Source organism: Aphelocoma coerulescens, chromosome 2, assembly GCF_041296385.1.
Source record: "Aphelocoma coerulescens isolate FSJ_1873_10779 chromosome 2, UR_Acoe_1.0, whole genome shotgun sequence".
Classification (NCBI taxonomy): Eukaryota; Metazoa; Chordata; class Aves; order Passeriformes; family Corvidae; genus Aphelocoma; species Aphelocoma coerulescens.
In genome coordinates, this window is record NC_091015.1 from 47,458,586 (window position 1) to 47,483,020 (window position 24,435).

Here is a 24,435-nt window from a genome sequence, read left to right on the forward strand (position 1 = left end):
CAAAGTAGGGCCCCAAGGATGGTGAAGGGCCTGGAGGGGAAGTCTTATGAGGGGTGCCTGAGGCCACTTGGTTTGTACAGTCTAGAGGAGAGGACACTGAGGGGAGACCTCATTGTGGTTTTCAGCATCCTCACAAGGGGATGTGGAGGGGCAGGTACGGATCTCTTCACTCGCTGGTAGCCTGTCGTGTCTGGCCATTGCTCCTGTCATGCCCAGTGGTTTCTGATGACCTGCTCAGTCACTTCAAAGGTAAGGGCACAGTCATCTGCCTGCAGATTTAAAATGTGTTACATGATTTTCAGGCAACCCATGATGTCCATACCAGCTGCAAGAAACATGGACCAGTATGAAAAAATCTGGATGGAATTGGACCAATGTCACCCTGGACCTACAGAAGTTCTGACAGGAGACCAGACTGTGTTAGGACTCATAGCCAGCCTCTATTGCAAAGCAGGGAGACTTTAGAGGATAACTGGTTCTCCGCATCAATGTATTGGTATGTCTGTCACAAAAGCTATTGTTTGTGCAGCATAGGTGCACAAAAACACTCACAGCACGATGAACCAACCATTTCATGGAGAAGAACATTTTGAATGGTAGAGGTGCAAACGTTCTGCCCCACAGCTGCCATGGTCTGATGAAGCACCCAGTCTTCTAGTCACAAATCAGAGCTTTTTGTCAAGGGCAAAGTCAGGCTTCCCGAACATCCACACTTCCACTTCCTTTGCCTTTTTTTGTAAAAGTGAAAGACAAACTTTACGTGACAAAGAACACAAATTTTTGCAAGTGCAATACTTTTACAGTGAGGATGGATCCAGGAAAGACATCAGCCTGTTGGAGTAAGTCCAGAGGAGGGCCACCAAGATGATTAGAAGGGTGGAGCACCTCTGCTGTGAGGAAAGGCTGAGACAATTGGGCTTGTTTGGCCTGGAAAAGAGAAGGCTTCAAGGTGATCTAATTGTGGCCCTCCAGTACCTGAAGGAGGCCTCCAGGAAAGATGGAGAGGAACTTTTTACAAGGACACATACTGACAGGATGAGGGGGAATGGCTTCAAACTGAGAGTAGGTTTAGATTAGATATTAGGAAAAAAATTCTTTACTGTGAGACACTGGAACAGGTTGCCCAGAGAAGTGGCCAGGTTGGATGGAGCTCTGAGCAACCTGGTGTAGTGGAAGGTGTCCCAGTTCATGGCGGGAGCGCTGGAGCTAAAAATCTTTAAGGTTCCTTTCCACCCAGGCCATTCTATGATTCTGTGATGATTCTATGGAGAGCACTGGCTTACACACAGAGTAGTTTCCCTCTTACAAAACCTTGGCACTAACCTTAGATCCAAACATCAAAGCTGCTACCCCTTGTTAAGATAGAAAATGCCGAAGGCATGCATGTGTGTAAAATGTAGGAGCAACGGCTAAATGGTCAGTGAGGAAAAGTGTCTTCCCTGCAGATTAATCTCTGCATAACATCCACATGAAGCAAGAGGAGAGTGTTTCCTCTGCACCAGACACATCACAAAAAGGGATTTTTTCCTTCCCTATGCTGATTGTTGCAAATCTGAGGAGGAGCTCACCAGCAGAAGTCAAACATCATCTAAGTCTCTTTTCAAGCTCACAAAAAGAAGAAAAGAAACATTCTTTACTTTATCAGTAAAACTAGGGGAATTGGAAAACTAGTCCTGAAACAATCCTTTAAAAGTGCAGCACTGCAGTTGCTGGTTCATGAAAACAATTCTGAAACCTGTATTGTATGTCCAGCCTCTTCTCCTGGCCTAGACACCTATCTTGTCTTGACATCTCCTGGTTAAAATCCTTATTACCAACTTCTTTCCCACTAAAGAAGAACACACGGGGAGGATTGTTAGCACATTCTAAAGCTGAAAACACTGTCATCATGACCAGTTCTGGAGGAAGCACACTCATGGGAATAGTGGAGTGTAGGTGCATTCAACTGTCTGAAGCCAAGGCTAGAGGCAAATCAGATCAGATCAGCACAGCTAGAGATGTGACAAGCTATAATTAACATTAGGTGATTGCCTAGTTGCACTACTGATTTCATTAACAGAACTTGAAATAAAAATGAAATTAAGAAGAATCCCACACCTCACACCCCAAGTGGTCTCCGTGTGTCCTTTCTGCCCTGGGTTCAGAGCAGCAGCCAAGCCCTGGTGCCGGAGCTGGAGCACAGCTCCAACAGCTCCAGGCTCACAGGGCTGTGTGCCTGTCAGCTGCTCAAGGCACGAGGTGATTTCCCCATGGATATTCCCAGCTCGGTGTGTTCCCTTGCCCTCAGCACAGGGCAGCCCAGGACTTGAAGCCACCCTTGGCTCCCAAAATGAACTGCCACAGAGGACCTTTGATTTAAAGGGAAATGAGGAAAGCCTGGGGGATGCTAGCTACTGCTGGTCAAACTACCAGTGGGTCAATAGCTGCCCACTGTGTTCCTCTGCTCTCTGCCCTTCAAAATGCCCCAAGCCTCACAACACCTGCTGATGTCCTAGATTGCCCTCATGGTCAGCAGAGTTGAGTCTGGGATGGGACTAACTGCTGTAAAACCTGATATCCACAATCTAAGTGCAGGCTGTAGTTCTTTTCCAACACCTTTGCCATCCATTTCAAGTGCCTTTTTGCTGCACAGTGGTCTGACAGACTTGCTCTGATACATTCTGGAGGTCCCTGCAGACACCCTTATGCTATTTTTAAAAAAACACAGACTTTGCTGCTACAAACGACAGCTGAAAATGTCCCAGCCAGAGCACTGGCATTTGTGGGACCAGAACTATTTCTTCACATCAAGTAAACAAGTTTTTACACACCAGATTAATTCCTTGTCCCAGAGCTGGTCCTCGGTGCAAACCCAGCAGAGGCTTTGGCAAGGCTTCCCCATGCGGGTGCCTGGACTGGAACGCTTGAAGGGATTCCATTTAAGGCAGAGCAGGGATTTCGAGCTTTCCCTCTGGCTCCTCACATACAGCTCCTGCCTTTGAAGGCAGCCCCTCTTCCCACAGGCCTCAGTGGCAACAAACCCTCCAGGTGCTGGCACAGCCCTCCCCAGGAACACTAAGCCTGGAGTCAGGAATGTGCTCCCAGGGGTGCCAGACAGAGGGAGCTCAGGGAGCTCAGCATCCCTCTGAAGGCTCGCAGCACCTCATGTGGGAGGGGACCAGAAGCAGGAGCTGGCAGCCAGCCAGGAAACGCCTGTGGAAATCACCGTGAAACAGCAGCCCAAAATAGGTTTCCCATCTGGAACAGGCCAAGAAATTACTTTGGATCCAGGCAATAGGTCTGGCTTTTCTTCCTGATGGGAATGAAAGGACTGGAGAATAACTCAAAATTGCAAAGGAATATGGGAACAGAGATAATATCTGAATGAGGAAACTTTTTCCAATAGGTAGTACACCATGAAACATTTGGCAATGCAGGAAGGCTTTTTCTACTTGAACTCTTCTGTATTGCCCTTACCCAATCCTTCTGTAAAGGTTTTAATTAAGAATGTATTTTTCATTTATAAATACCTCTTCTTCCAAGACTGCATTTAAAGATAGCCTGATGCACTTAATTTTCAGCTTAATTTCACTAAGTAGCTCTCCTTCAATACTTGCTTCTGGAGAGATGGCAAGTGCACAATTCACATGCCTTTTGGAGCTGCTGGGTCTTCACTTTCTGGGACAATTATGTGCATTCACCATGCTGCCATGATGAAGTACTTCTGACAACACCAGAAAATGGCTCAGAAGTTTCTCCTATTTAAAAACATAAGGTGTGATGGATCATTATGCACTTAGGATGATCCAGGCCAACAAGGATCTTAAAAGACTCTGTCTGTGAAGGTACCAGACAGGAACTCCCAGCTGTATGTCATAGAGGCAACTTCCCATTAATATTAAATAAACATTTACACAGACACTCTTAAGATCTGTCAATCTGTCCTTCCAATTGCTTCATCCTGGATATATGTTAGGAAAATACAGGAATTATATTTCCTACAGTGCACTTCTCTAGGCTTTCAAGTCCAATTGCCCCCCATTTACGCAGTTCTCCCATTGAATCCGGTGTCTCTTAATGGTCCAAGCCACACACACCCAGCACATCCTGAGTTCTTGTCTTTGAACACTGATGCCCAGCGGACACGTTTTTTGGTAACATACTGTGAAACAGCCTCTCTTCACTTGAAAAAGGTCTCTCCCAGTTCTGACACTATTTTGTCCACACAAGAACCTGCTGCACACCTTTACAAACGAAAACAAGCCAGCAAAATAGAATTGGAGTTTTGATCGTATTTGGAACCTGTAAACAACTAGAGTGTTAGAAGCTTTCTAGAAAGACTTGCATGGCCCAGTATAAAGTTACCAAATAATCTCTGTTTAAGCCATCCTCCAGAAAGGAACTCATAAATGTACTACTGATTGAGAATTCCTCTAAACTACTGCAGTTTGGGAATTTTAGCTGCAGGCCACATCTGTTTTTCTAAATAGGTTTTCTAAACCTTTTACTTTGTAACAGCTGTTGATTACATAAATACTAATTGCACCACTGAACAATAGTTGTCACTATTAAACTGCTCAGAAGATAATGAAAATAGACTGCAGATATAAGAAAGCCCATCTTCAAATTCTTCTGTTCTGCTAGGCATCTCCATCCAAAAGGTCTATCCTTTGCTGACATTCATGTACCCTTTTTATGATAATAAGTGAAAATTGCTTCACAATTACTTCAAAAGAAGTAATTATATTGTAGACACAATGCCTAATTTCTACTTAGATTTGTTTACTTTTGTCTGGAGCCATTTTCATTATGGAAACAGCATTGTCAGACTGCTGGCAGACCTCTGAAATAAAATGGGAAGGCTAATTTCTGTTACTATCAACCTCCATTTCACATCCAATTGTTTCACCATCTTCAGCAGCACACTGTGGAAATTCTCCAAGGAAAAAAGGTAGAACTTAATGAATAACAACACTTTTAGGGCAGCAAACAAATTCTATTGCAATCAGAAGGATAAGTGTACTGTCTAGAATTTTCGAATATAAATACAGGTTAATGAAAGGTACTTACACAGAACATAGGAACATGGAATCATAGAATGGTTTAGGTTGCAAGGGACCTTTAAAGATCACCTAGTTCAACTGTCTGCCATGGGCAGGGACATATTTAAAACTAGAGAAGCTTCCAGTGAGAATGGAAAAAGCAGTAATTTATGTGTACCCAGTCCTTGGAAGGTTCTGTATTTTTTGTTTCTTCGGCTCAAAATCACTGGCTTTTGTCTGCATAGCTTTTACAATGGTGTAAATCTATTTATTTTGCTTAACTTATTCTTTCACTTTCCTTCTGTCAAGTAAGCTTCTGTGGGAACACATTTCATTAATCCAGTGTAAAGATCCCCCTTTGAAATACGTACTGATACCATAAAATGTGACGATATCTTAGTCTTCAATATGAAAAATGATGAGCAAATCAGTTAACTAAAGCCTCTGCTTCATAGTGTCACAGAAAGCAAAATCAGCATTTCAGTTTCTCTTCTTCTTTCCCCCACTCTCCTTTTTGTCCCCCTGTTCATTCTTCCTAGCTCCTCCAAACATCCACCAGCCTCCTAAACACAAAAGGCTTGGGGAAAAGATGGATTCCACTGGATGTTATGGAACAAGTGCCCAACACAGTAATGGTTTTATGATATTGTACAATCACCTTCATCTTAACACCCCCCCCAAACTTTCCACTCTTTTTTACCCCAACAGTTGGGCATATCCCCCCAAACAGCTAGATACTTCTAGCCCAAGTGACTCTCTACTGTAAGCTGATGTTTTTCTCTATGAAGATGATGCTGTACTGCATCTGTTAATGATATCATTTTATTGCAGATAAATGTATTCATATGGCAAAACAATTGTTACAGTGACTGGAGTCAGTGGAGGATTCAAAGGTAAAACCTCAGCTCAGGTTTGATCTCTCTCTGCTAAGTCATGTGGATAGAGTCACATCATACAGTTGCATTAAATCAAAGCAATCAGAGCTGTGATTCTGGCAGCATTCCAGGCACCTCTCATTGGAGTTTGGAACTCAAGCTACACGCTGTAGTGCGACACATGGTGTGGAAGTCAAAATATAGCACCAATGTGGACCATATGTAGTGCTTCTAAGTCAGAAATTTGCTTTTCCCAGCTAAAGAACAAGCTGGATCTGAAATGTCCTATCCAATGTTAATTAGTTAGTTTTGTTGCTCCCATGACCAAGTTCTTCAGATAGTGGAATTATAATATTTCTGCTGGATGTTTGTAACAGAAATTGGTAAAGGGTACAGCCCTTTGTAGAAAAAGATTTAAAGATTTAAAGATTTTTACTACTTTTGGTTATTCACCAGTTTAATGTAAATAAGTAGGTAAAAGATGAATAAACCTTCTCATCTATTCATGGAAGAAATTCAAAATAAGAAAATACATAGGGGGTTATTATATAGATCAGAAACTGTTGTTTCTTCTACTACAGGCAAAATCTATTATTACTACTTTAGCATATCCCGGTCTAAGTTCAGAAAAAAGCTAGAATGCCACAGGTATATCCTCATCTCACAGCACTGTTAATATATATATATACCAATTAACAACATCGATATTGTTACTAATCCAGCAGTAACATGAATAGCGTTATTATATATATGTAGTGAAGAGGGAAACATAGACAATGAAATGTGTATTTGCACTTCACTTTTTCTGAACTCCTCCATGGAATGTATACCTTTAAATTACCCAAAATGTGTGCACACAGAAACCTGGATGCTGGTGGCACAGCGCAGTGCAACAAAGAACATCAGTGAGAACTCTCTGTGTCCACACTGGCATCGTATGAGTTGAAGGAAATCCTACGGTCTAAAATTGCTGGAGTTGAAAGTTCTCCAATGAAAATTTGATGCACTGGCTCGTTGTGGGATCTAGTGCCAGATTTGTACTATTTTAGCTGCAGGTGCAGAGCGGCAATCACAACAATTGTCACTTGGTGGAGCCAGATTACTCTGCAAATGGAATGTGCCTTACGAGTGGCTTGCGGAAAAGCTCTCCAAGTCAGGACTTTTAAACAACAGATTGGAGAAATAAAGATGGAAATCAAAAGACTTAAATGCTTTGATAAATCAAAATTTTTACAATTTTGCTCTTATTTCCTCTGTCATAGCCTCACCAGCTGAGGAAACTGTCACTTCCACACATTGAAATAGGACAGAAATGAAGTGTAGATACATTTGGGAATTTATGTGCAAACATGTAAGGTGCAACCAAAAGCTGTCACTTTTTGGTTTTGCACAGTTTAAAGAAGTTCAGAACGTTGCTGCTAAACTGCAAAATCTTGTTACTGATGGTAGGTTTTTTAAATTATCTGCCAATTTTTCGCATTTCTCTCTTAATTTTTCTCAATACAAGTGAGAAAGGACAGAAAGTATTTAATAGACAGAACATCCTAAGAGGAAAAAATGAGAGGATGCTAAACTATAAACAACTTCTCTATACTATGCTCACACTAGCATGTTTCCTTTCCTGACCACATGTATGGGACCTTTTAATTGAGGAAATGTGATTAATAAAAGCTCCTCTGGCTTCAGAGTTTGTATTATATTTATTATAATTTCTGTAACAGAGCACAGGGAACTTGTGTTACTCTCTGCCATCTTGCTCTTCAAGGATCAGGAGTTATTACTAAGAATCATAAAATCACAGAATGGCCTGGATTAAATGGATCCTCAAAGATCCAATGCCCCTTGCTTTCACTAGACCAGGTTGCTCAGAGCCTCTACCAACCTCGCCTTGAACACTTCCAAGGGTGGGGGAGCCACAATTTATTCAGGCAAACTGTTCCAGAGTATATGTCCTCTCTAGCATGTTTGTATCTTCTCATTACATAATTTCTCTCTGCTCTGAATTGCTCCAAACCCCTGAGATAAGGATAGATGACAGGTCTACTTTTGTGGACTTGTCCTGACTGGCATATAAACAAACTCTTACCTCTTCTTTCCATATCTTTTTTTAGACCTGTCAGATCCCACACATTGGGAAAAGACAATCAATTGGCTCCAGCCTGCTGTTTTTCTTCAAAATATATTGAAAATAATAAGAGAGCTCTTGGTAAGTGATCTCACTTGCCAGAAGAGGCTGGCTCAGTCTGCACTCTGTCCATGGGTGTATCTTACAAGCAGGACAGAGAAGAGAAGTCAGAGTCCCCTGTCAGAGCACTGGGGACCGTGGTTTAGTGCTGACTTGGAAGGCCATCTGCTTCCATGACTCACTGGAGAAGACAGATGATGGTCATGATTTTCAGATTCTTGAGACATTGGCAAGCCTGGAACACAGTCTGCTTGTAACAGGTGCTATTCTATCATGCAAAAAGGTGAGAAAGAACAAGAACTGCTTGTGTTACAGCTTTTGGATATAAAGTTTAAGTACAAAAGCATTCTGGACATTATTAAGTCCTACCTTTGCTTTCCTAGATAGTTAATTTACTCAATCATTTCTGCATAAGTCCTGCTCTTTCAAAGTGGATGAGCACATGATTATAACAATGAATAATACGTGATGAACAATTTAATTTATTACTATGGGCAGCAACAGGACTTCTATGAAAAATTAAAAATGATTGTTACCTTTGCAAAGGAAATCAAATAGAACAAGTGAAAGTTACATAAACAACACACCATGTTTTATAGAAAAGCAGAATTAAGTTAAAGACAAAAATCAGCAAAGATCAAACAGAAAAAATGGGACTATGTGAAATAAAGGAGTGACTTTGCCATGTACAGAAGGACAGCATTTTCTCTCAATGCTGGAAGTTGGACTAGAGGCAAGATGAATATCGATCACAGGTTCTGCATACCTGGAATAGCTGGAAGGCCCTGTGATGGCACAAGCTGGGTAGGAATTAGTCTTTTCAACCAGTAAGTTGATGGTTTTACTCTCCCATCACATGTGGCTGGAGCTGACAACAGCGTTTGATCTGTGCCCTGAATAGGAGGAACAGTCCCACAACTGGCCATGGAGGCCAGGGAGTCTCACAGAGCTCTGTTCAGGCTGGAGAGGTCTCCTATTTGTGCTAGACTTGTTTGGGCTCCCCCACAATTTGGGGCATGTATTTGTGTCTTGGTGGCAGTTTCAGAATTAAGTTTGTTGAAGCGAGAATTGATGAACTATGTTCCTGTGTGGTCCCAGGGAGCTGAACACACCAGGATCTGGTGCAGGAACTCCAGACTGTCTCTGTGCAGTGAAGGAATGGGGTCAGCAGTGTCAGGTCATGCAGCACATTGAGTTTGGGGTTCAGGTGGGCTCGTCCATTGGACTGGATGATCTTGGAGGCCTTTTCCAACCTCAGCAATTCTGTGATTCTGTATCACTCTCTTCTCCCAGGTAACAAGCAACAGGACAATAGGAGATGGCTTTGAGTTACACCAGGGGAGGTTTAGATTGGACATTAGGTAAAATTTCTTCACTGAAACAGTAGTCAGGCACTGGAACAAGCTGCCCAGGAAAGCGGTGGAGTCACCGCCCTTGGGACCAAAAGACATGTAGATACAGCATTTTGGGATGTGGTTTAGTGATGGAATTGGTTAACAGCTGGACTTGATGGTCTTAGAGGTCTTTTGCAACCTTAATGATTCTAAGATCAAAGAGCCAGAGACCTAGAAACGGTTGTGTGTCCAAGCCTTCAATCTGACTTTGGAAGGTTTCTAAAGCCCAGGAAACAATGAAGTGTGGCAGTCACTCCTTTCCCAACTCTCCTGCTACTCCTGCCCATTCTGGTCATCTTGACAAAGCTGGCCAAGTGCAAGCGTTCTTGGCCACAGGAAGGGGACAAAGGTGTTGCTCCTAGTCAGTGCAATGCCAGATCCTTCTCCAGGCTGTGCAAGAACTTAGTAGGGGCCTTTGTTCTTGGATACCAGAGCCCACATCCTGAGCCATAGCCAGCCTCCTGCTGAGCAGCCAGGTGGGCACCATACGGGGCTGAGAGAAGAGCTCAGGGCTGCCCACCACAAACTCCAGCCCTCAGCTTGGCTCTGGGGGATGACCAGGGAGGAGGCAGCAAAGACTGAGGCTGTGACAGGTACTTGAAGTCTATTCCCATGTCTGGAGGGTCTGTTTGGTATTTAGAAGAAAGAAAATGGACATTTTCTGGCCTTTTTGGAATGACTTTACCATTCCTTTTCAAGCTTTAGAGGCCGTGCTAAGCCTAGTATTCAGTGGAGTTCCTCAGCTTGTGAAGCCTTAAACACGTTTCCTAGGGTTTTTACATAGTTATATAATTCCATATTTCCCCTTCCAAAGTGTAAAATAAGATTTTTAGCTGGACTACTTCTCCTCTTTTCTTATTTTTCTTTCTTTAAATGGATCTCACATCCTCCTTTCTGAACATTTATCATTCTTATTGTCCTCAATATTTAGCATTTTCCAATATTTAGCATTTTCCAATCAGCGAATCCTCTTTAAACTGAACATTCAGGATTCCTTTGGTGTAGAGGTTTCCTGTTTTTCACTTTAAGGTCTTGAGTAATTTTTGCTACTGATTTGGGCAAAGCTTGTCTATTTAATCTATAATCACCCTAGCAAAACTTGTAAAATCAAACGACTGAGGAGAGGAGGCAGAAGGGTAAATGTAAGTAGGTAATTTGTGTAGTATGTTCATCAGTCTGGCAAGCTCTTTGACCTGAGGTTTGCTGTAGTTTAGATTAGCTGGATTTTTCGTCTTTCTGTCACTTCTGCACTTTTGGCAAAGTACTTCTGGAAAGAAAATAATTTGAAAGAGAAGCTTTCAATTGCTCTCCCGTAGTTAATCGGGAATGGCAGAGATGCCTTCTAACAGCACATGCTGTGGATGCTTTGTGTCCCCATTCTGCTGTAGAGGAGGTGTCTTTGCAGTTTGGAACTCATTACACAGTTTCTGGCATCATGCACACAGGCCAGGTGATAAGGAATGAGAGAGGCAGCCTGGCTAGGGAGATAAGCTTCAGAAGATCTTATGGTTATATTTCCAAAGCCAGTTTTGCTTTGTTCCAGCTGAAGGTGTTAGTTTCTGGGTTTTCATGCCCAGGCTGCAGTCCCAGGATAAACTGCAGTGCTATATGTGAAGAATACCTGAACTGCAGAATCAAGAAAGTTTCTGACAAGAAGAATGCTTTTACAAAACATCTAATTTAGTTGGAAAACCAGCTTTCTCTCTAAACCAGTTTGAAATGCAGTCTTCAAAATAGCCCAGTGTGCATTCACAAGGGAAGATCCAAAGGAAACAACTACCTGTGCTTTCAATGCACTTCTCTGTCCAGACTCCTCAAAGGGACAAGCTCAGCCTGTCTGCATGGCCCAGTTACAAAGAGCGCAACTGCTGCTTGTGTTGTGAATAGGATATGATTTTCAGGCAGCAAAAATTCCTACCTCCCTCACACATGTCCTCACCAGCTGTGTGCTGTAAGAATCACTGTTCAAAGAAAACTGAGCAGAATCAGACCAAAAGCACCCTACTTCTTACAAAGCCTCTGACAGCAATCCTGGGGCCCCCAGCCTGACTTCCAGGGGATATTTCTCAGCAGAGAAATTTTAGATGATAAATGGCTCCTTGAATCTATTCATCAGTGTGTTTGTCACACAAGCTACCACTTATTGTCCAGCTGCAAAATCAACACTGACAGCATAATGCATCACCTCTTCCATGTGGGAAGAGTCCTGACATTTTAAACAACAGAGGTGCCAACACTCTGCCCTGCTTTACAACTGGTAGGGTTTGACCAGGTGCTCAGTGTGCTAGGCTGCTGTCACAAAATCAGGGTTCAATAAAAACCACTTGATTTTGTAGCTTCATTTGTGTATGTGCATTGAACCTGTGGTTGGAACATGGCGTTTCAAACTGGGTTAGCTAGAAAGTTGGCTTTCCAACCAAATGAGATGTTTTGCAAAGCCCAGTGCCTTTGGGGCTTTCCCCCCTTATACAGGCTCTGTGCAGAGTAAAAATGGTGAAAAAGGCCAAAGTTCTCTCACTTTTGTTAGACAAGTATACTGCTTCTCAATGCTGTTGATTCCACTTAGGAAAAAATAGATGTTTTATTCAGAAAGGTTTCCACTAAAATATATTTTGGGGATCACAGACTTACACGCAAGTAAGATTTTTTTCTATATCCACTTGATTTCTGAGCAGCTTTAACAGCTTTTAGGCCTGAACCCAAACACATCACCATCAGTTAGATCAGCTCTTTAAACAAAACAAACCTTAAGCTATCCCTTCTCTCTCTGTTTACTTGTAGTAGGTTATAATTGTCATCTGTTGCTTACTCCATTTGCACTTAAAAATCATTAAAATACTGATGCTCCAGAGCAGAAGCAGTAGGAAACATTTCTGTATTAGATAAGGCATTTTACCCAGAGATTTAAACAGAGAAGGGAGATGGAGGGGTGTTTTTCAACATCTATTTTCAAGAAGCGGAATTTCAAACGCAGCTTCAAGTCTTGGGTCTTATTATTAGTCATCATTTAGTTTGCATTATGCAAAAATTATTCCATCCAGTGGGCCTGAAGTGACAAAGTAAAAAAATAAAGGGAAAACTTGGTACAGACTAGTCAGCACCCATTTCAGGAACATCATGGATGCTTAGATGGAAGGAAACAGATTTCTTAATACAATGATACTAGGTCAGCTTCTAAAATAAGTGCAAAGTGAATTAAAGCTCAGAATATGTGCTTATATTCAGTGCTAGACTACTCCAAATCTGGTCCAAGAATAATGCAGTCCTGAGCTAACTCACAGCTTGCAAAAGCAAAGAACAGCAAGGTTTTCATAAATGACCCTTAACTCACACAACAGCAAAAATCTGCACCCTCTCACAAAGGATATAAGCTTTTGCAGTACTTTTAGAGTGATGGCATTTCCAGTCTATGGAGAGCACTGGCAGCCACCCAGTACAACCCTCCTTCTCACAAGCCCTTGGCACCTGACCTCTGATCCAAGGGCAGCAGCTACTATGGCACGCTGGAAAAGAAAATGCCCAGGAGTCAGCGTGTGCATATGGGTAACATGTAGGAATGGAGGTCAAATGGACAGTGCAGAAAAGCATTCCCTCTTCTTGATCAACCTCTCTGCTTAAAATACATTTTGAATAGGAAGAGAACTTCATCTGCAGCAGAGACAAATGTCAACAGCTGAGACGACCTCCCTTGATTTTGAAGAATTCAAACATCTTGGCTCTGAGGAAGTCAAACATCTCCTAAGTCTCTAATGAAGCCCACTACTTCCTTGATGAAAAGGGAAATATTACTGGTGTCAGTCTCCTGGAGCTGTGGATGGATAAAAGTGCAGCATCACAGGTTATAAAAATTATTTTGAAACTTCGCCTATTAGTCCAGCCTCTTCTCCTGGCCTAGACACCTATCTTGTCTTGACATCTCCTGGTTAAAATCCTTATGAACATCTTATTTTCCACCATAAAAAAGAAATGGATACGGTGAGGTTTATTTTGAAGTTGAAATACTGTCATCATTCCCAGCTCAGGAAAAAACATGGAATAATGGAGTGTAGGTGCATTCAACTGTCTGAAGCCAAGGCTAGAGGCAAATCAGATCAGATCAGCACAGCTAGAGATGTGACAAGCTATAATTAATATTAGGTGATTGCCTAGTTGCACTACTGATTTCATTAACAGAACTTGAAATAAAAATGAAATTAAGAAGAATCCCACACCTCACACCCCAAGTGGTCTCCGTGTGTCCTTTCTGCCCTGGGTTCAGAGCAGCAGCCAAGCCCTGGTGCCGGAGCTGGAGCACAGCTCCAACAGCTCCAGGCTCACAGGGCTGTGTGCCTGTCAGCTGCTCAAGGCACGAGGTGATTTCCCTATGGATATTCCCAGCTCGGTGTGTTCCCTTGCCCTCAGCACAGGGCAGCCCAGGACTTGAGGCTACAAAAGCTAACTATCAGCTCCAGAACACCTTTGATTTAAAGGGCAATCAGCATCTCTTTTTCAAAATAGGGTTTTAGGGATATAGCTTGGAAATGGCTTGGCCCAGTTTGGTTTTCTAGCCCTGTGTTGAGTGCAAAATTGTGCATGAGTACAGGGTCTGCAGGCAGCTCAGCCCTCCCTCTCTCTGGACAGAACAGCTTCCTTGCCCCATAATCTCTCATTTCTCCCCTGGGCCTTGGCAGCAACAGTCACAGCTTACAAACTCTGGTGACAGGATACATCTGAGGAGAACAAACAAGTGAATGCTAGGATTTTAGAACCAACAGATGCCCATTTTAATACTACAAAGTTCTGACAAAGAATACTCTGCTCCCCAGCTTTGCAACAGGCTTCAGAGGCTGCTGACCTGTTCCTGTTGTCACCACCCATTTCCTCCAGGCAGACCTCTGTGGCCACCACTCAATCTCTGTAGTTCTTGACCTGGACAGTAGATGTCTGTTCTGGTGCCCTTCATCTGATCTCTGGTGTCAGCCGGACTTCCAACGGAGGCTTATGCCTGTGGGGTACATTCCTTCTCCACACATGGTGCTCTGGAATGCTAGATGGATGTCAGGACCTGCCTTCACAGGCCATTAGTGGCAGCTCTGGAAGAGGTGTCTGTTGTCCCTGGAAGAGAACAGTGTCTAGGACTGAGGTGATCAGCCCAGGATAGAAAAAGCAGGCACTGATTGAATGGAAAAGTGCCTTGTTCACTGCCCAGGCAGTCACAAAGATGGGCTTCACCTCCAAGGGACCCAGCTGAGCTAGCACAGAGCGTGCTCAGCTGTTCCATTCTACAGGGGAGTCTCAGGGCTAGAGCCAGGACTGTGGGCACAGAGAGCAAGGAACTCACTTTGGCAAGAGGGAGAGGTCAGCAGCTTTGGTGTGTGCTCTGGCATTCAGGAGAAAAACCTACCCTGCTTGCCCCACCACTTTTTTTGAAGTCTCTGAAAAATTTCCCACTGCAGTCAGACAGCAGCCAGGCAAAGCCACCACACTTGTTTCCTAGGCCGAGGGAGCGCAGCAGTGGGAGGGCAAGAAGACATCCAGGTTGTCCAACCTGGCCATGGAGGCTTAAAGGCAGTGGCAGCTGACGTCTGTCAGATCCCTCTGAGCCTTTGAGGCCTTCTTCTGGATTTCCTGCCCAGAAGTAAAGGAACTCCTGGCAATACAAGCATGTTGTGTTAGATGTTTCCAACCCCTCTCTGACAGTCCTCTGGGAAGGTCATGTTTATGCATCTTGCAGGTTCTCTGCTCCTCACGTTCATGGATTCTGACCCACTTCAACAAGATGTGCTGGTTTTAAAGTGTCAGTTATGTTTCTGTGTCTCAGTTGCAAAACACTTCCTTGTGCCTTTTGTGAAAGCAACTGACAATATCTGTGACCTCTCCTACACTTCCTTGGAGCAAGGAACAGAGTCACCAAACCACAGCCCGGGTCTCACCTTTTGCCATTATCTACAGCTCCAACTTCAAGGGGCACAAGATTTGGCCTCTCAGACCTTTCCTTCCCTCCCTCCCTCCCTCCCTCCCTTCCTTCCTTCCTTCCTTCCTTCCTTCCTTCCTTCCTTCCTTCCTTCCTTCCTTCCTTCCTTCCTTCCTTCCTTCCTTCCTTCCTTCCTTCCTTCCTTCCTTCCTTCCTTCCTTCCTTCCTTCCTTCCTTCCTTCCTTCCTTCCTCTCTCCCTCCCTCCCTCCCTTAGATTAGAGAATCTAAGAATTAGAGAGTCTTTGAGATTTTACCGGGGACGTGTTTTCAGCCCTAGCGAACTCCTGCTGCAGCTTCATATACGCACTAAGACATGCCCCAGCTGTCATTTCCATTTTAAAGATTACATGAGGCAGTGAAGCTTTCTGCCTCTATGGTGATCTCAGCAAAGACAACTTCTTCCCCTTTTGTTCCTACCTCTGAGCAGGGCGATACCAAAGACCCTGCTGCTACATATAACACATCTTTTTTCCCCTTTCAATACAGCTTTTGTTTGGATTTTGCAAAACTGCTTTTATTTCTTGTAACTAGAGCATTTCTTTTCGGAGAAACACTGCTTGAAGCTTCCCCCATACCCACTCAGACAGCCTCTTGCAAATTCAAATTCCAATGAAATTCGGAAAATGACTCATTCTGGGTTTTGCTTTTGATTTGCTGATGTCCTTCTCTACTTCTTTACATCGCGTTTTCCAAATCCACTACGGATTGTCTTGTTTTCCCTGTATGTTCCACCCTGGTTCTGCACAGCAGGGCACTGAGCTTGGACCACTTCTCCAAGTTTGTAATTTTTCAAGGCACCACAAGGTCAGGATGACATAGGACCCATTTTATTTCTCCCTTTGGGACCTCTGGCTCAGGGATCCCACAAGCCTTTCAGTATTCCTTGAGCTTAGAAGTTTCAAAGCTCCCCAAATTGCACAAAGGACTTCCTCAGGTTTTTTTTAAATATTTCTAAGGGACTTCAGGCATCTCATTTTGTGTAGCAAGACAGCTTGTGGCAGTACCTGCAGGGTTAGTGCTTCCACCAGGTATAGGCATGAGAGGAGAGAAAGATGCTCTGTGATTCAGTCTGGAAAGGAATCTTCTCTACCAGGTAAACAGTAAAGGAGGGCTCCAATATGATAAACAGAACACAGAGACTTTTGTACATACCCTTTACTTATTCCAAAGGTGATGTGTCTGCAGTCACTTCTAATATGCAAATTTTCATTTTGAAACTACTGATGCTACAGGGAATACCACACAGCACATGTGACCGTAAGACACATATTTGTTTATTGTTAGAATCCCAAGTTCACAGAGAAAATCCTTCAGACGTGGCTCAGTTTTCAAGGACAGAAAACCCTCATGCACTGTCACCAAGAGGACAAACAAACTGCACCTGTGTTCACCAACAGGCTCAGGGTGCAAGAGGCAGCCCACAACAGGTCAAGAACACACTCCTGCTGTAGTGCCAGAGCTCCAGGGGAAGAGCTGACCATCTCTTATGTCCTTCTCTGTAGTGATAAATAGACCCTGAAGCAAATTCACGTGGGTCTCAGAATCCAGAGACATCACACTACTTTTTGAAAAATACAGATTTTGCCACTACATATGATAGCTGAAAATGTTATACCCAGAGCACTGGCATCTGTGGGAGCAGAACTATTTCTTCACATCGAGTAAACAAGATTTTACACACCAGATTAATTCCTCACTCCAGAGCTGGTCCCGGGGGGCCAAAGCAACCCACGTTGCTGCTTGCTCAGTGCAAACCCAGCAGAGGCTTTGGCAAGGCTTCCCCATGCGGGTGCCTGGACTGGAACGCTTGAAGGGATTCCATTTAAGGCAGAGCAGGGATTTCGAGCTTTCCCTCTGGCTCCTCACATACAGCTCCTGCCTTTGAAGGCAGCCCCTCTTCCCACAGGCCTCAGTGGCAACAAACCCTCCAGGTGCTGGCACAGCCCTCCCCAGGAACACTAAGCCTGGAGTCAGGAATGTGCTCCCAGGGGTGCCAGACAGAGGGAGCTCAGGGAGCTCAGCATCCCTCTGAAGGCTCGAAGCACCTCATGTGGGAGGGGACCAGGAGCTGGAGCTGGCAGCCAGCCAGGAAACGCCTGTGGAAATCACCGTGAAACAGCAGCCCAAAATAGGTTTCCCATCTGGAACAGGCCAAGAAATTACTTTGGATCCAGGCAATAGGTCTGGCTTTTCTTCCTGATGGGAATGAAAGGACTGGAAGAGAAATAAGAACTGCAAAGGAATATAAGACTAGAGAAAATATCTGAATGAGAAGATCTCCAGTAGGTAGGAGACCAAGGTATGGAAAGTATGGAAAGATGGGAAGCTTATTGCTCCTGTCACACCATCTGTGTTTAGACTGGGAGTGGAGAAGGAAAGAAAGGGCGTTCCCTTAAAAAATGTAATTGAGTGAGACATAAATCAAGAGTCAGTTCACTGGAGTAAATTAAAGTTGGCTGCTGTGAAGAGTGAGGAAGTGAAAACCTTTGGTTGGCTGCCCAAGGGAAGGGAGGAGAGGAGATAAGATATGAGGTAGGTGATGAAAGGGATGCAGAAACACAGAAATGTGAACAGGTTAGAGCTGATAAAACATTGTGCTCTAGGCCCTACTTTTCCCATTCCATTGGCTTGGAAGTGTGAGACAGAGCTGACAAAAGAGCCTGCAACAAAGAGACAGAGACACCAGGACCACTTTTCAGTTATAAGCTTTTTCTTTTTTAGAATTCAAGCTTACACAGTTATCTATGCCCACTATATTCATAATTACATTTTAATATCTGCATACAAAAGCTATGTAAAAATTATTTTCTTCCCCAAATATACAAATTTTCTCTTTAGATAGTTTAAAACATTTGTGATCACAGATTTTTTTTTAATATATTTTAGGCTGAAAAAATATTACCAATCTAGCATAACTCTTAACACTGTTTGCAAAAAAATACATCATCCAAGGTACTTTGTTTTTTACTGTATGGTGTAATGTTTGTCTTACCCTCAGGGCATGAAACTGATATAAAAAAATAAACCAAAGAAGCAAAACCCACAAACCTCATAGACAAAGTAGTAAGTCCTCCCAACCAAATTCATAAAAACAAATAAACAACCCAAACCACCCTCCTCTTTAAAAAAATTATAAATGACTAATTTGATGTATTTATGAGCAAACTGAAACTGTAGAGTGCTAAGGAAGTAGGAAAAGAGAAAAAGAAATTACAGTATGTCAGCTAGTTCATGCCCTGATACTATCTTTACCAACATTAAATGTGTAATTAAATAAAGTGTCTTTTAATGTTTTACATTGTGCTCAGTAATTTACATAAATTTAATCCACACCTGGGTGCTGATGTAGATTTACATTTGATTGTCTTGTGCATAAACAAGGTTAGCTTTTAAAGAAGGTAAACTGTGCAATGGACAGTCACAAACAACTTATTACCTGCACAATATTGCTTTTTGAAGGCGACATCAGTCAATGTGGATACACACAAATAATGCATACTCTTTGCATTTGCTAACATCTATACTAAAACTTTGTGATAAGGCCAAACCTTTTTTTTGTTTTGTTTTTAATTTTAAAGCAAAAATATACCATAATAAAAAAAAAAAAACAAAAAACCAAAAACGTGCTCACATCGTTTTGAGTCTTAAAGTGGAAAATAAATCTCTATCACACTAGAATAAAATTCTCTCTATAAAATTTAAATACAGATCACTTCATTACTATATCAAAAGGAAACGTCTGGCAATCATTTCCAGATGATCACAATAACAAGACACATTAAGAGGTTCTGTTGCCTCTTCCTTTGTGAAAAGATAAATGTTGAACACTTTCAATTGCTCTCACAGTGAGAGGAAAACGTTCCTTGGTTGTGGATTTTGATTCTGTTAATGAAAAAGGTTTAGCCTTAGGAATGCTGGCTACATCTCAAAACCATAAGACTGATTTTTAAAATTTATGATTCATGCAGCAAGAAGTCAATATGACACATACAGATTAGAGTTCCATAGCATAAAAATACATCACTAGCAATGACATGCTCTGCTTGTGATTAACAGCTCTCTCTTGGCAGATTTCTGATATAAATGGTCTTTCTGGACAGTTTTTTCCTCTTTCTGATACCTGCCTCTGAAGAAGCAAGCAGTCTGCTCAAGGATGATTTTGGACCTGGGAGGTCTAACTCTAACGTCTACATTTTGGCAGAATGTAAACAAAAATCATGATCACGCACTATATATGTTATCATAAATATCACAACTTAACTGAGATTACACATGAAATGAGTATCTAAATGCACATGTTACTCAGGGCAATACCATGAATGGTGACAATCAGGTTTGACAGAAAAAACCTTCTGTGTAAGACCCACGTGTAGACCACAAAGCAAACATGAGAGCCATGTGGCACCAGCAGAAACAAGACTCTGGACTGCACTGGAAAGCATAAGTTTGTTATTTCACTCAGGAGGCCAGGTACTACAAAGGGTGCTGACTGTGGCGCTGGTGTCTGCCACTGAGGTGGTCAGTCCAGGGGCTCAATCCCACAATGGCTTGAGACCACTGATATTTAGAAGTATGTCTTTGCAGAACTAAGCTCAGCTAGTTTTGCTGTCATGATCACATAAACCAGCAGTCTCATTGAGGAAGTAAAGGAAGTCACATGAAGTAAGATTGGTAGGAGATCAGAGGCCATTAGATGTCAGTACATCAAATCTGTCAAACTAAGAGCTTGGCCTTAGTTTTCAGTTAGGGAATCCTACTAACTCAGTCTGTTAATTAGTGTCAGACTCCAACTAAACCTAAAAAGCTAGAAAAGCATGTTGGTGTATGTCCTTTTTGCTTAGAGCACTGCCAGAACTGCCCAAGTTGGTTGCCTGATTTTAGGCACTTCAGTCCATCTGCAATCATCTAAGGAAGGAGGCCTGATTTTCTGAACCCTGACTAAGCCCAGCTCCAAAATGCATCAGCATTTTGGAACTAGAAGAGATGTGATGTTTCCTCTCCTGGGTCCCATCAGCAGCACAGTCAAAAGCTCAGATCCATGGCAGAACAGAGCTTCAGAAGATATGCACATTTCTCTTTTCTTTGCAAGCCACTGTGGGCATAGGTGCTGATGCCTAAGATTTTTATATATTTGTCATATATTTGTAGCTTTGTAGATTTCTAATACATGGCTTTAGCTCCCAATACTTTTCCTACCCCTCTTTCCGTACATTTTAGAACAATAAGCTAACCTTCTAACACATATTATGCTACACTCCCAAAATATTACTTAGTCTTGCCTCTTTAGCCAAGGATGTCTTATTGTTATTTTCTGTCACCATGTATCCTAGACATAATAAATATGGGGCTAGAAACTTGGTGAGGGGGGAACGGGCTCCAAATAGGGCAGTACCAAAAGGGGGGGATTACTTAACTAACTGCTTTTCTAATTGGATACTATTGTTAAATATGCTAACTTGTTAAACTTATAAAATTGTAGAAAGTCCTGAACCACATATGCATTTTGCCCTATTTGCATCTGGAGGCCTCCAATTCTGCTTTTATATTCCCTGCTATATTAATATTGTCTCAAAAATGTGTTGTTTTGTTTCTAGATTGTGAAGGCATCACCGCAAGTAAGGAATCAACTGCTTTTCTGAGTCCCCTATTGTATGCTGCAAGTCCTTTATCAAGTCACCCCAAATCACCTATCCAAAGAGCTACTTTCTGACTCTTTGTCTCCAAGACAGTGCTCTACAAGGAATTTGGATAGAGATGTTGTTTAGACACACGCTTCAAGATGGAGCAAACATAGCCAACGAGAGAAGTTCTACAGCAAATATTTAAGAATGAATCTCCAACGGTGTGTCTTCACTGCTACCTGCAAAAAAACTCCGAAACACCCCAATGTGTTTCATGTTCTGACAAAAAAACCCCTAAGTGACAACTTTAGTGCTCATAGCTCATCACAGGTGCATACGGTATCAAAGAACAGGGAGAGCAAGATTCCACATCCCTAAAAACACGCCCAATAGCACTCCAAATATGTTATCAATGATGCAGGGAAAGAAGGGTAGAAAGAATTTAACACCTATATCATGTTCAATTTATAGGTTTTCCTGAGTATCCTGTTTTTATGAGCAGATAAGCACATAACATATGGGTTCAGATATTGGCCATGAGCTCTTAAAGTCAATACATCCACTCCAACAATGCCCACAACTTGCCGGGCAAGTGGGTCAATACATAGCAGAGAAAGAAAATGGTACAAATCAATGCACAACATGAAAGAATGTGGGGTATAAGGCAGTGCAAAAAACATGAACTAAGTCTCTGGTTCCCAGGAAGAACAGAAAGATGCTTTCGATGTGTCATACAAATCCAGAAGATGGTTTAATGTCAAGTTTATAAAACCCAGAGACAACATCCCTGAATGGAGATGGATGACAGAGAGGAACCTCTGCCTATAATGTCCTCATCACTGGCCTCCATACATTCCAGGACTGTGAGTACTGGCTTGCAGACTTTGGCAGCAGGACATTTTTGTCATTGCTCAGTTTGGTTCCTGCTAGTGCAGTTAGTGGAAATAAATTAAAAGAATCAAGAGAACATCCAGTCAAATGAAACACATACAGACACCAGGGAGGGAGAACCCAGCTGATCCACACACACACACACACGGGAGAGAGTCAGAGAAGGAGAGAGAAAAGACAAAAATATGGAAATAGGTTTAAGACATCTGCTGAAGATTTGTAATTATATATATATAAAATTATATATATATGTGCATATAAACTTTATATATATATATATATATATATATAACCAAAGGATTACTGCTGAGCAACACTATTTGTATTACTGGGATAAAGCTGTACAGTCTTGAGTGTTGTTAATAACATGGTTGGTTTCTGTCCCATCTGAAGGTCACCCCGTATGTTTCATTCTCTTTATCCTCATTTTGTGAGCCCTCATATCCCTGAATAACTCTGAGACACTGCCTGCTATCCTGACAGAGAGCCTTCTCCCTCAAAGTGATGGATTTTCCACACACCTCAGAAAGAGCAGACCCCTCCACTCTCAGGAAAAGCACCTCAGAGGATCAAATTTCCCTCCTCACTCCAACAAATCTTCCAGTGAAGTTATCTGGAGTCCAAATTTAATAACTGAAGGTCTTAATATCTTATACACATGGAAAAAAAAAGACTCAGTCCTTTCTAACCCTCTGCATTATTTTAAGTACTTGTTTTATGGGGCACAGTTAAACTGCATCTGCTGGAACAAACCTCAGAGAATGATGGGATCATGATGATGATAAAGATCCTAGATCATAGTAGTAATTGTTACGATAGAAACAATCACGAAGACCAGAAATTTCTTATTATAAATTGGTCAGTTGTACCCTGCAAAAGGGGGTAATACAAGACAGAACTGTCAGGGTCAAATTAACAGTAGCTGTTTTACCTTGAAGGCCAATTTATTTTTCTGCCACTTCCACCTCTCTCCCCTATTTTCCAGGCAATGATGGGTGTGAGCTGGTGACCACGCAAATGCTGGTGAATGAGATTGGTCTGTTCATATTTTCACTGTTAAGCTGTCAAAGCACTCACATCAAAGGACTGAAGAACAAATTGCAATAGTCACAAGTACCCGCATTATAGGGATGTTTTCATCCATGTGTATACAACTGCCCCCCAGCAACCCCAAAAGAAAACCCAAACAAAACCCCAGCCCCGTCTCAAGAAACAGAAGACCACAAAAGAAGAAGAACAAACAGGTGAGAAGAGCTGGGCAATGGGATGAAATGACAGCCAGTAGTGCGACGGGGGTGTGGAGAACCACTTCAGTCTCTCTAATCCTCAAACACTTCCAGGAACAATGGAGGGAACAGTTCTGTGGGGCACTCCACCTTCATGTGCAGGAAGCGGCTGGCATGGCAGGCTCCAATCATTCGCAGGTCTGTCACTTTCATCAGCAGTTTTGGCCAAAAGTGTGCAACATGGTGTTTTCTGTAATTAATGTAGTGTTCGAATGCCAGGAGGAAACCCTCTTGACACTTTTCTATTCTCTCGACGCAAACAAGGCCTGGGCGATCTGTAGATACAAAGCAGCAGAATTATCATTCTTACTTATTTGCTTTAACAAATTCCTGATCATAAATCAGGAAAAATAGGACGATTCTGATGCTAGGGTTCTGTGCTCTGCCACAAACTTCTTTCACTCAGGACAACTCACTTGTCAGTACCATCCCTGTTAAAACAAGAAGATAATCCTTCCTTTCTTCATCTTTTGCCTGCTTTGCTCAGTTAGAGTGTAGCTGTTTGGGGAGTGTTTCCTTACAGTGACTAGAGCAACAGATCCCTGATTTCAGCTAAGGCTTCTATTTACGTTTTTCAGTAAAGCAACTAATAAAGAAACAAAAAAATTCCTTGTCAGATATCTAAATTACAGTTCCTTTCTATCTGTTTTTTCTACAATCTGACCAATAGTTTGGTCATGCTTTGGTCCCAGGTGAGCTGTTATGGAGCACCAAGGAACAACAAAGGCCAAAAATCTGGCTGTCTCAACTGGCAGCCAGATGGGGACTGGGAAAACTCCTTTCACAAGTCAATTCTCAGTAGACACTTCTGGGAAAGCAGGTCCTTTGAATTGCTTTCTGAAAGCCCTGCTCCTGATTCACTGTGCAGGGACCTAAAAAGAAATCAAAATGTTTTGATGGGGAAGATGAAGTGCTGTGTTGTGATTAATGTGGAAATCTTTCTATCTCAGATGCAGTTAATGCTTGTAAATCACTGATTGTGTATTGTTATTCAGTGCCCAATCTTCAAAGCCATCTTATAACAAAATCTTTCCAAATCTGCCACTGCCCAAGAATGGAATTTCCTCTTTGGGCTGGCACAATCACTGGAAGCATATTTGAACACATACTCAAATTGAGAAGGTTAGAAATTCTTTGGAAACCATATGAAGTTGTCTGTGCTGCTTTTGTATTATGGACAGTTGCAAGTGGTCCCAGTGTAGGGAAAC

General features: G+C 42.4%; 1 protein-coding gene across 16 annotated transcripts in view; it reads right to left on the reverse strand.

Moving 5' to 3' along the window:
- Nucleotides 1–18,118: 18,118 nt before the first annotated feature.
- The window catches only part of THRB (thyroid hormone receptor beta), a 169,717-nt gene continuing 163,400 nt past the window's right edge, over nucleotides 18,119–24,435 (reverse strand). For all 16 annotated transcript variants that reach the window (XM_069007303.1, XM_069007305.1, XM_069007300.1 and 13 more), the window contains one exon: nucleotides 18,119–23,502. In XM_069007303.1, coding sequence (XP_068863404.1) covers nucleotides 23,261–23,502 — 242 coding nt within the window. In that variant the 3' untranslated portion in view covers nucleotides 18,119–23,260. The remainder of the gene's footprint in view (nucleotides 23,503–24,435) is intronic.